The sequence below is a fragment of the Sarcophilus harrisii genome, chromosome 3, assembly GCF_902635505.1.
Source record: "Sarcophilus harrisii chromosome 3, mSarHar1.11, whole genome shotgun sequence".
Taxonomy (NCBI): Eukaryota; Metazoa; Chordata; class Mammalia; order Dasyuromorphia; family Dasyuridae; genus Sarcophilus; species Sarcophilus harrisii.
Genome location: NC_045428.1, coordinates 334,181,589 through 334,193,622, shown reverse-complemented (window position 1 = coordinate 334,193,622; position 12,034 = coordinate 334,181,589). Strand labels below are relative to the sequence as shown.

Sequence of the window (12,034 nt, the reverse complement as noted above, 5' to 3'; positions counted from 1 at the left end):
CATTCTGTACAAGAAAAATCAGATCACGTTGGGAAAAAAAAAAACTTGTGAAAGAAAAAAAAAACAAGCAACAAATACTACAAAGATGAAAATACTTTTAAACTATATAGTTTTTGAAAGTAACTTCCTTATAGATGACAACCATGTTGATACTTTAATATTCTGAAATAAAATCATTATACCTTGGTTACCAAATAAACCCATAGTTTCAAAGGAACTATTCACAATGTGATCACTGATATTCCGAATGACCATTCAGATTTTCATGAATTTATAGATACTTTATCACTGGTGTGGGAGTAGCACACATCCTAAATGCAGAGCTGAATTATGTTTTTTATTTTTAAATTTTAATTAATTAATTAATTAATTTTAATTTTAATTTAATTAATTAATCTTTTAATTATAAAAGACCAGACAATTATATAACATACATGGAAGTTTTCTTCCTTATTCTGGGAACTTTCCCCTGGAATTAGAAAAAGAAAGATCTTTTTTAATGAATACAAAAGGTAATGCATAATTCTTTACTGATTATTTTTATTGTATGTGTACTTTTATTAATTTACATTTTACAAATAGAATTTTAAAATGTCAAAACTGCAATGACACATTTTTAATGGAAATCATCACTTTTTAAAACAACTTTGTCATCATTGATTCTGGGTGAAACATTTGGCTCTAATTTGAGGGCAAAATAACATCTTTAAAGTAAAATAAGCTTCTTCCTTTATTTCTGCCAAAAAAAAAGAAATCACTTCCCTTTAAAGAAAAATTCTTCTTTTTTCACCAAATCAAGACATGATTTGTCTTCTTTCTTTTCTCTTTTGTCCTCCCAGAATAAAAGATGCTAATTCAGTATTAATAATTTCTTGAATAGGAGTGTGCTAGAGATGTTGTATCTGATTTCGTTTTGGAAGTATTAATTTAAAAGTCTATTTTTTTTAAATTCAGAAATCTAAAGCTTGATTTTCCAAATATGTATCATAAAAATGTTTATGAGCAATAGTTTAAATATATCAAAGTACATGATCATTTCATTTCTTTAATTTTGATAAAATCCTTAAGATGAAGAAAATGAGAATTTTACATTACTTTGGACAAAGTCAGCCAAGTAGAATGGTCAGTCTTGATTCAGATTTTCCTTATTCATCTAAAAGATATCTGAATCTTAATTTCTTGGACAAGTGTGTATGACCTTTCCTAGAAGGAGAGGTAGGTTTAGGAATCCTCCTCAAGTATAGCACACTATGCAATTCAAAAAAGAATGTAGTATCAATAAATTTTCCCTGAAATAGCTTGTCGAGTTCCATCTGGCTTGACTGTATGATAATGTTAGTGTCTGACCCACAAAACTCAATCAATGTCCTACTCTATCCATAAAAATCATCATTTGCTGATTTTATATATCACATTAGACACTCCTGGAGGATACAGACTGCCAGATTATGCAACCTTTGCCTCCTAAATTTTCCATTTCAAAGGTAGACTAATTTTTTACATGAGTAATTATAACTGTAATTCTGAGAGAGTGAGGTATGAAACAATGGAAGAAGAATCAGGATGTACAAAGGACAAAATGAATATCAAAATCAGCTCTTAATCTTTCATGGATGAAATGTTATTTGGGATTTACCCTCATCTTCACAAATGTATTATGGTAAACTAGGAATTGGGAAATCTCTGCTCAAATCCTTTATCAAGCATTTATTACCTATGTGATTATAAACTGTTTACTCTGCATCTTAGTGCCTTAGTAAGATGGATGTGATCAGAATGATGATGAAGATAACTGACATTTAGACAATATTACAAAATATTTGAAGTGCTTTACTACCTAATTTGAACCTTGTAATTTGCCTGTGACTTAGGTAATATATGTATGAAAGTCTTTTCTCTTGCAGGATAGTAGTAAGGAAAGAATTTTGTAATCTTGAAATGAATTGTTTCATCATTGTCTTCATCACTAACTAACATTTTTGTTGCTATTTTTAAATCTAGAAAATACCACGATTTATCAGAAATATAAACATATTTGGAGAAAATTGATAATATATGCTTCTTCAATGAGTAATTCTTAAGTTGAACAAGAATTGGATCCTTTACTACTTTATATTTATTTTTCACAACATTATTTCCTTATATCAATAACAAAGAATTTTATTTGTATTTAAGACATAGGCAACTTTTCATATACAAGAAGACATTAAGCACATCACTTTAACTTTCTGACTCTCAGGTTTTCCAGCTGTCAGATAGGGGATTAATATATACCATAAGAATGTTGTGAAGATGAAATAGGAACAGAAAAAAAAATAATCAAAGCATCAAGAACTTTATAACTATGGCCATTAGTATTAGGGAAATCATCTGGAAACTAGCTTGATGGAACTAGAGGTAGCATGGGGGAATGTAGCATTTCTATACTTCATTCCTAAGAGTTTCTCAAGTCTTTCCTCAATTATGGAGAGGCTAGTATGTGACTTTCTCATGGGACTTTGTATATGTAAACTTTCAGATTTTTTGAATCATTGATCCCTTTGTCAACCTTCTGATGCCTCTAAATCTCTTCTGAGAATAATGTTTTTAAAGGCATAAAATACGTAGAATTAAAAGAGAAACCAATTGCATTAAAATTTCATTTTTATCATTTAAACAAGCTTGTTATATTTTAAGTATTGACTGGCCTCAAATATAGTAATTTCAAAGTAGTGATTAGTGTAACTAATTTTGAGATACTTCTAACAATTATTAGTTGATAAGAAAATATCTATGATTTTTACTACTGGCAAAAATATCACCCCTAATAATAATAGATTATTATGTACATTCATGCTTGAAGGAAATGTTAGACTTTAGCAAAGCTTCTTAAAATGTAGTCCATGTAAGTGAATGTGAAGGTTGTGGAATTATGATTTATTATCAACAAATATTTCATTTTCATATATATTTTATATACCTATATACGTGTAAAAATGTTTCAGGTGAAAAGAAAAAACCCTGCTCTATGGGACGTGCTTCTTTCTCTTTGTCATGAGTCTGTGTAATGTACATGCTTCTCTTCTCCTTCACTATTCCACATTTACTACCCTTTGTATTTCCATTCCAGCCTTTCTAACTGAATTTATTTGGGTTTAAATAACATTCTTGATATCATGTCTCAATGAACATATTTTTAGGGGAAAGATAATACCTACCTTTGAAAATATTATCCTCAGTGACAAAATGCACAATATGGATATTACGCAATGAAACTTTTTTTCTTATATTTTGTGAAATCTGTCTCATGTTTTCTAGTTGCCTTTTAATATACATAAAGCTTTTGGTTAACTGTGCATATAGAGAGGGCAAGTGTTATACTGCCTTTGATAATGGAAACTGATCTTGACATTTTAAAAACTCTAAGCCACATTAAAATATCCATTAATGTTGATGAAGATCGCCACATGCTTCCTTGCACAGAATATTAACATTTCTAACCTTTCTATTCTTACCCTCCCCCCAGTGCATCCACTGATGGATTATTGAATCGTCAATGTCTTTCATGCAATTTTATGAAAGATCAGTGCACATATTTCAGTGCAAAGTTTAGTCCTACCAATCAACATTTTTTATTGCATTGTAAAGGTAAGAGAAAAATGGCTTCTGATCAAAGTTGTTTCATGCATTTTATTTAATTAATATCTATTGATATTAGTGACTGATTACGAAATGTGTGTGAATTAATTCTTAACAATACATAGGAAAATCTAAGTAATACTTTGTAAAATATGGATGATTATTGATTCTGATTACATTTGTCTGATTACTTTGTCATCATATTTCAAATCATATTATTTTTAGTTATATTGCATATTGTTTCCAAGCTCTGCTTATTGGGGTCAAATATATTAATAGGAATAAAAATTCATATGTTTGAGGGAGAAAGAAAAAAACATTCCTGGAAAACTGTACCTAACACTTATAACAGAAAACAAAACCATCCAAACAAAATAAACAGATCAGTGAAAAGGAAGCAAGAAAACATATCCTCACTTTCCACTGGGCTTGGGGAAAATAAAACAGAAACAAACAAAAAAATGGTGGCATTGTTAAGGGATGCTGAGAAAAATAAACCAGAGATGGAAGCAAACTGCTAAAGAAAGTCAAACCACATGAAAAGAAATGGGTTGAATCTCCCCTAGTACATTCACAGAAAGGCAGACTTCTCATGTGATGGAATAAATGACAATTCTTTCTATTTAGCTCACCTAGTAGTAGATGAATATTTGTACACATAAATATATATATATATATATATGTATATATATATATATATATGTTAGCATATACACATTTCTATATGTACATGTGTATATTTGTGAGTATGACAAACTGACAAAATATAAATGACAATAGAGAAACAATTGATAATTGTCTTTTGCTCAGCAGGGCCTACTTTGTTGAAAGACCCAATCTTTCCAACTCTCAGCAGTCAAAGTAAAAAAAGAAAAAAAAAAAAAAAAGAAAAGAAAAGACACTGGTTCCTACTTTGCCAGAAGAATACATTTTTATTTTGCCTGCAGGGAAGTTGAGAAAACACTCCACTTTCTAATTATCCATGCTCTGGAAAAGAAGAGAAGGAAAGGGAATTTTTTACTCTTGCACATAGAGTGGAGAGTACCCAAACAGCTAGACAGAACAGAAAGATTGACATAAAGAATCAAGAAGACCTGATTATCTCAGCCTGTCCTAGTAGTGCTATTCAAGTTGCTTCCCATGATTCCATTCACATTACTCCATGCTAGGATTAAGTCTGATTTTAAACTTCTACTTTGAAGATTAGACCCTATCTCATTACTTGCCCTTTCTCTATCATCTCAAGGGTAAAGATTGAATTGAGGCCCTGTGACCCCTTTAGGGAACAGTGAGGTAGTCACTCACACTAGTCCTAATTAGAACTCAATTTTGTATTGACTAGAACAGAATTAGTGAGATTATTATGTACTACCTTGCCATTCCCCAGATTCTATGATCACTAATCAATTATTATGAAGAATAGCTGTACTAAGGAAGTCACCTATTTCTTCATTGAGACTTAATGACACCAAACATTATAATACTACCAATAACTTGAAGATGAAGTAGGCTTTGTCCTAATAATCCTGCAGAAAAGATTAGCATCTATGAGTGTGTTATATGTTATCTTTTAATTTGAAATTAAAAGTGATTGCATAAATAGGGGCAATTTTTGTTGTTGTTGTTGTTGATATCAAAGGGAGGAATATTTTTCCTTGAGGCATTTAATCAACTTACTAGGGGCAATGGAGGTTGAATATAATTTTCTATAGTTTGACTTTTCAGGATACTTGAGAAAATATTTCATTCAATTGAATTTTTTGTTTTACAATATTATTGACCTATAACATTTATTTTGCTATGAACATTATTGTTTAGAATAATTCTATAATGAGGTCTCTATTTTCTTGCCTTGAGAATATAGACTAGTAAAAGGAATTGAGGTTTTACCTCACCCCATGATTAAGAACCAACTTTCTTGGTTCTTAAAGTCAATATCCTGAAAAAATATAAATTGTGAAGATATACATGACATAGGAAAATAATCTAATTTTATACCAAATGCTGTCAAATATTATGCTTCCCTCCACTTACATTTCTAATTTTTTTGTCTTAGAAGAAACATATTGAGGAAATTTTTTGGTTGAGTACTCTTGATATTGGTCCAATAAAATTTAAAAAAAATTCTAATTCTCTTCAAAATAAAAGTTATCAATAAGTCAGGCAAAAGTGGAAAGCTAGACTCAGAGGACCTGAGTTAAAATCCCCACTTAAACATATGAAATTGAGTAAATATCTTTACCTCTGATGGCTTCTCATCTGCAAAATTAATAGATTTGTAGTACATCTACTACATCTAAAGCTTTAGAGGCCTAAATCTCTAAATCTGAAATTCTATGAAACTTTACGCTTATTTTGCAATGCTTATTACTATTTTCTTAATATTTTTTTGCATGCTTTAACTAGGGCCAGGTGTTCCAGTGGTCAGTGTACACAACATCAACAACCCTTCAAGTAAGTATTCAAGTAAAGGAACTTAGAAATCATGATCATGGTTAGTAACATGAAGAGGATTTTCTTTATTTTTGTTTTAAAGTGGACTTTGGATCATCTTCTTTTGGGAAGGAACATGAAAGTCTTTCTTGGAAGTTATTTGTTACAGGAAGTTAGAGAGATTTGGGGGGTCATCATAAAAACTGAGTAGAATTAGTCAAATGTATATTACTGAAATAGCTAAAAATTATTTAGCTGAAACATAATTGTTTTTGAAGACTCATTATATATATATAACTTGGGTTTGCTCTAGCTCTTGTTACGGACTATGCCTGGGTGAAGGGGCAGGTCGATTTTCCAAGAGCCTCCACAGCTGTGAATCATAACACTTGGAGGAATTGCAAAGCATGGCTTTGCTGATGCAGATGTTCCTTGTGGATTGGGAATGAAATAAATTGGAGGCAAGAGGGAAGAAAAGTGAGGTCAGACAATACAACTACCTCCAACTCTCCTTATATCATCATCATCCTCTCACATGAAGAGCTCCATTCTACAGGTCTGAGTTAGACCTCCAGCAGCCACTGGCAGGGGGATCCCCTATCACAACAAGTTCTCACACTGTTATACTTCACCTTATCCAGAATCCTGAAAGCGTTTAAAGGCTCTTTCTTTTCTTTCATTGATTTAAAAGCCTTCCAATTGACATATTCCTCTTTTAGGAATCAAAAAACATTATTCCCTTTTTTCATTTAATTATTTGATATCAAATTTGATTTTTTCATAGTAATAATTACTTCAAATTTATGGGAAGATTTTTAAAAATTCCCCTAATACTTTTTAATTTACCTCTTACCACAGCATACATACCACTTCATTTGCTGAGGAGGGGATATGAAAGGGTATTAGATATATTTCAGCTCAGTTACTACATAGCATTTGCCATACCAAGTTCAAACTAATAGATGGAGTTTCTACCCATCTTCAGATTCCTAGACTATTGAAACTCATGACTCTAAGCAAGCCTGGCTGCAACATTTTAAGTTTCTGTTTTCCAACATCCCCATGATTTGTGGTCCATGTTTAGTGACTCTACTCACTGCACCTGTAATAGAAAATATATTTTAAAAAAGACAACTCCAAGTCCTCATTGCATGGCTATAAATCCCCTTCCCACAAATGTTGGTGGAGAAGTGACCTTGAGAGGTATCCCAACTTCAAAGTTCTACTTTTTTGAATGAGAGAACACTTTACTCCTAAATCTGAATGTCAATAGATGTGCTGAAGTGAAATTTCAAAGAATATAAGAACTATCCTTCAGGAAGAAGTGAACAAATATGTTTTGAAGAAATTTCTTAATCAATAATTTTTCTGAATTGTAAACATTATTTCTAAGATTTCTAGATATAATAAAAACATGAAAATCAAAAGGATTTTTATTCAGCAATTTATCCTCCTGTTTTTAAAATAATTAAAGTATGTATCACAAATACTTTTTTCACTTGCACTGTTTACATTTTGGAATTGACATATTTCTAAGTAATAATAAATGCATTATTAAAGTTTACTTCCTTCTCCCCCTCTCCTTTCCCCACCCTTTCATGGAAGTGGTGATTAATTGGCTTGGTTGCCCACTCATAAGAATGTGAAGTTGGCCTATTGTCTATTAGTTTTAAACATTTGTTTCTAAAAAATCCACTTATATTTAAAACATTTAAGGGGAAATAATTAGAAATATGTATACCCTAGGGTTTAGCTTGTTAAAAAGAAGTGTCATTTATAAATATATATTGGGTTGCTTAAGCACTTGTGTTTAACAACAATAGATCTATGGCATACTGAATTTAGAAAAGAAAATCAATTGGGGACTTGGAATATGCTTCAGGGGGTTCTTGTTTTTTTTGCAAATCACAAAGTTTCTGGATAAAATTTCATTTTTCTATTAAAAGCTATAATTCATCATTTAAAGGGATCAGTATTTTTCACTAGGTGCATAGGGTGTGGATCTCTTTCTAATCAGATAAAACTTAGTGTTATTATTCTGTTTCTTTCTTTCTGTGCTCCACAGAATTTTACATATTGGAAAGTAATTCCCTGTTAAAAGAAGTCATCATGAAGAAAAAGATCACCAAGACTGAAATTAAAATGCTCCACATTGAGGACTATGGTAAATGAAGCAAAGTCCTGCACTAACCAAGTGCAGCTTTCTCTTCATCTTAGTTTTTCATGTACATCACTCCCAATCTTTAATAACTTACTCTTTCTTTAAAAGAACTGCGTTTACAGTTGTCCTTCCCCAAGGATTTTTCGGATCGAAACCAGTATGCTGTCTTATTATTAATGTAAGTATTTTGATTAAATTTTAAAAATAGATGAATGGTTGGATTTACAAATATTGTTTTATATTGTTTTAATTTAATTGTTTTATAATTTCAAAGGAAATGTTTTGATTGAAAACAGCAAGCAATATTTTCCACAAGTTATTGTGCCAAGGCAGACAGAGAAAGGATGAGCTCATCAAAGGAAATCATTACCATTTATGGAAGACCATGTAACTTTTCCTGCTTCTTGCATCCTAAATAGAATTAGTTGCTGCCACTGGAGAAAGAGATAGCAGCTAATTCTGTTTGTGAAATTCTCCTCAGCAATTAGTCAAGCCTGTGTTCTTTTAGTTATATTTATGCAAGACTGATGAAATGGTTATTTATGTTGCTGAAGTAATTGGTTATATTTCCTCCATCCCTATCTCTGCTGTGCTTCTTTGATTCATGGCTAATGGAATGCATTCTTTGTGCTAAGACCTGAATCTTAGTTTTAGCCACAGTGGGATGATGTTAGAAAATGGGTTCATTCTCATTCAGGGTATGCAAACAGCCTTAGGTATAGGTAAGATGTTAAGCAAAGACGTGCTACTTTCTGTAAGGTTAGAATTTCCATCTATAGGTTGGAGGCTAATTTATATATCTAATTAGCATTTTTTCTTTCTTTTTTTTTTTTTTTAACTGAATTACATTTTCAAAATTTTCAGTAAGATTGCAGTTGGGATTTAACAATGAACCTTAGTGAAAATAAATAAGGGAATGAGGGAAAAATTAGAAGCAAAAAGAATATTTGTTAGAATGTTTATATATGAAGATTCTGTGTCAAAACTGGCATTTTTTCTTTTTTTTTTCTAGTGTATTTTTTCACTTTTCATCACTCTCATCATAGTACTCCCTGTGATATAGTGATCCTGTGAATCTTAAAGCTAAAATGCAGACCAGAAGCAGCCTATATGTAGATTGGATTTTTCTGATCTTGAATTGTACATTCTTTCTACTCCAGAGTAACAAAATCTCAGAATTCTGCTATTACCAAGATATGTAGAAAGAAAAAAAAAATAGTCCTTAAAAATAGAATTCATCATCCAAACTATATTTGAAGACTTTCAATAAAAGGTATTGCCTAGTTCTCTTGTGTAATCCTAGTTGGTCAGAAGTTTCTTTTACATATATTCAAATATTTTGACTATTGCAATATATTCTAATGCCTGCATCTATATTTACTTTTTAGGAACAAAAGAAAAATAGTTCTAGCATCCCTTTATATAAATGACATCCCTTCAAATACCTGAAGAGCTATTATGTGCCCTATAAAGATTTTTTCTTCATTTTAAATATTCTCAGGTATCTTTTTTAAATTGATTCTTTATGTGATAACATCTTCAGGACTTTTACCATTCTGATCGGTCCTTGAAATCAGTTCAATTTCTCAGGACTATACTTTCTAAATCGTGTTTTTTAGAAAGAATATAATATTCCACATTTCTACATATAAGACACTCAGTGACAATTGCCACATAGGTTTTGCACATTATGCCTGTCATAATGTACTCTAATATGTCATTAGCTTTTGTGGTTACCCTCTAATCTTTTTGAACACTTTCAAGTCTTTTTATAAAAACTATTATCTAATTGCCTCTTCTTTACTATCTCCCTTTGCTATTGTAATTGAGAAACTGACCTTTTGAACTGAAATTTAGATGTGTATATTAATTTCTTAAATTTTACTCTATCAAGTGGAATTAATCATTTAGGAGGTGCACAAACACACACATATACATATATATATATACATCTTTGATTCAGATACCACATGAAATGTATCAGTATACTTGGTCAAATAACAAATTCCCTAGTTTCTTCATCTTTGAAATTAATTGGTTGGTTTGGATGGCTTGTGATATCCCATATACCTCTAGATTTATGATCCTATTGTTTGATTAAATATGATCTATTCTTAATGAAGCCTTGTTGCTTTTTGGTGATTAGTAGGTCTATTTAATAATGATTTCTGGAACTTTGACAGGAATCAAAGTCAAGTATTCCTGTATTTTGCAGATTTGACCTTCTATCTGATTTTGAAAATTGGGACCACATTTTCCTTTCCTTACTTTTCAGTCACTTCTTTAATTTTTTGGATTTTTTTAAAATGATGATTGATAGTTTGATTGAAGTTAGCTTATAAGGGATATTAGATTATAAATAAGAATTTATATTTCATCCTTTGGGCAAGAGGGATTAAGAGAAGTTATGTTTTGTTTGTTTGTTTGAGCAAGGCAGTGAGATGGTTTGAGCTCTGTATTTCTTCATTACTTCAAAGAAATGGAATATTATTCCTTTCCAAAGCAATGATTCTAACAGAAACTTCAATCTCTCTGTAACTTAGTAGATGAACTTTGAAAAGTTCTAAGTATAGAAAATCCCTTATGCTATGATATACCAGGTAATGAATCTCACTGAACTTAGTTTATGCTGATTATCAGAAACTACAGAGTCCATTTTGGGACCCACAGTTGAAATTTTCCCAGCTTAGTTTTTCCTTCTGGGAGAGACTTCAAGAAAATTACCTCTAAATGATATTGAGAAAGACAGTTATGGGAGGCCACTATGTCAATAAGTCTTTGGTGAAGAGAAATCCTGGATCAGTATGAGAGATGATGAAGTCTTATCTAGGAATATGGAAGTTCAAGAAAGTAATTAGGTGCTGATGTGATAAATATGGAAATATGCATTGCCAGTATATTAAATGTATAAGAGAGTGAAAGAGAGAAGAATCAGATTGCTCTGAAGTTTCAACTTCAGTTATTTAACAATGATGATCTTATAAACAGAAGTAATAATTTTTGATGGAGGGGATTGGTTTAGAGGAAAAAAAAACAGTGCATTTAATTTTGTGTACAGTGACTCATTCAGTAGAATCTTGGTTTTCTCATCTATAAAATGAAAATGTTATGCTGTTTTATCTCTAATGTGAATTTGGCTCTAAAATCTGTGATGATTTTAAAATTTTAAAATTAAATTAATGTATATTGTTAATTTACAATCTCATCAATCCCTAGGGGTATCAGAGTTCCATGAATTGTTATTCCTGATGGAAATGAAATGCATGTGTGTGGCTCTTAGTAATACCTGTATCAAACAGGAAGCCATAATTAATTGATGCATTCATAATAAGTAACTTTTATTCTCTATCTCTAACAAAGCATTTGATGTAACTTTTTTTTTTTCCAATCCTCCTGTTGCTTTTACCAAAGACCGGGAGAGTTTGTTTAAAATAATGTGAATGGCAATAAGCCATTGTGAGGCAGACACATTTTGGATTGGTTATGAAATGGTAGATGTCTTGTCAAGAATGATTTTAGTCAAAATGGAATCATGTGGACAACAAAAAGTTGTGTTGAGGAGCAAAATAGGTAAAGATAAATATTCATCTCAAAGTTCTGTGATGTACAATTTATATCATTCTATTTTTGTTTTTCTATTAAAAAAAATAAGGGATAGGGACTGAACCTGTTACGTTTTTGGCACAGGGAACATCCATATGAGAAAACTTCCTCTACCATTGTTAGGTTAATATTTTTGTTGTAAGACCTTTAATATAGATGAAGTAGCAAGAAATACTGCCCTAGAGTAAGAAAGCTAGGGCTGGGGATGTCACTTTTACA

General features: G+C 31.1%; 1 protein-coding gene across 1 annotated transcript in view; it reads left to right on the top strand.

Moving 5' to 3' along the window:
- The window catches only part of DPP10 (dipeptidyl peptidase like 10), an 817,253-nt gene that overhangs the window by 772,406 nt on the left and 32,813 nt on the right, over positions 1-12,034 (top strand). Inside the window, exons 16-19 of the mRNA XM_031959980.1 lie at positions 3,506-3,627; positions 6,025-6,072; positions 8,117-8,215; positions 8,321-8,390. Of these exons, the coding sequence (XP_031815840.1) occupies positions 3,506-3,627; positions 6,025-6,072; positions 8,117-8,215; positions 8,321-8,390 (339 nt within the window). The remainder of the gene's footprint in view (positions 1-3,505; positions 3,628-6,024; positions 6,073-8,116; positions 8,216-8,320; positions 8,391-12,034) is intronic.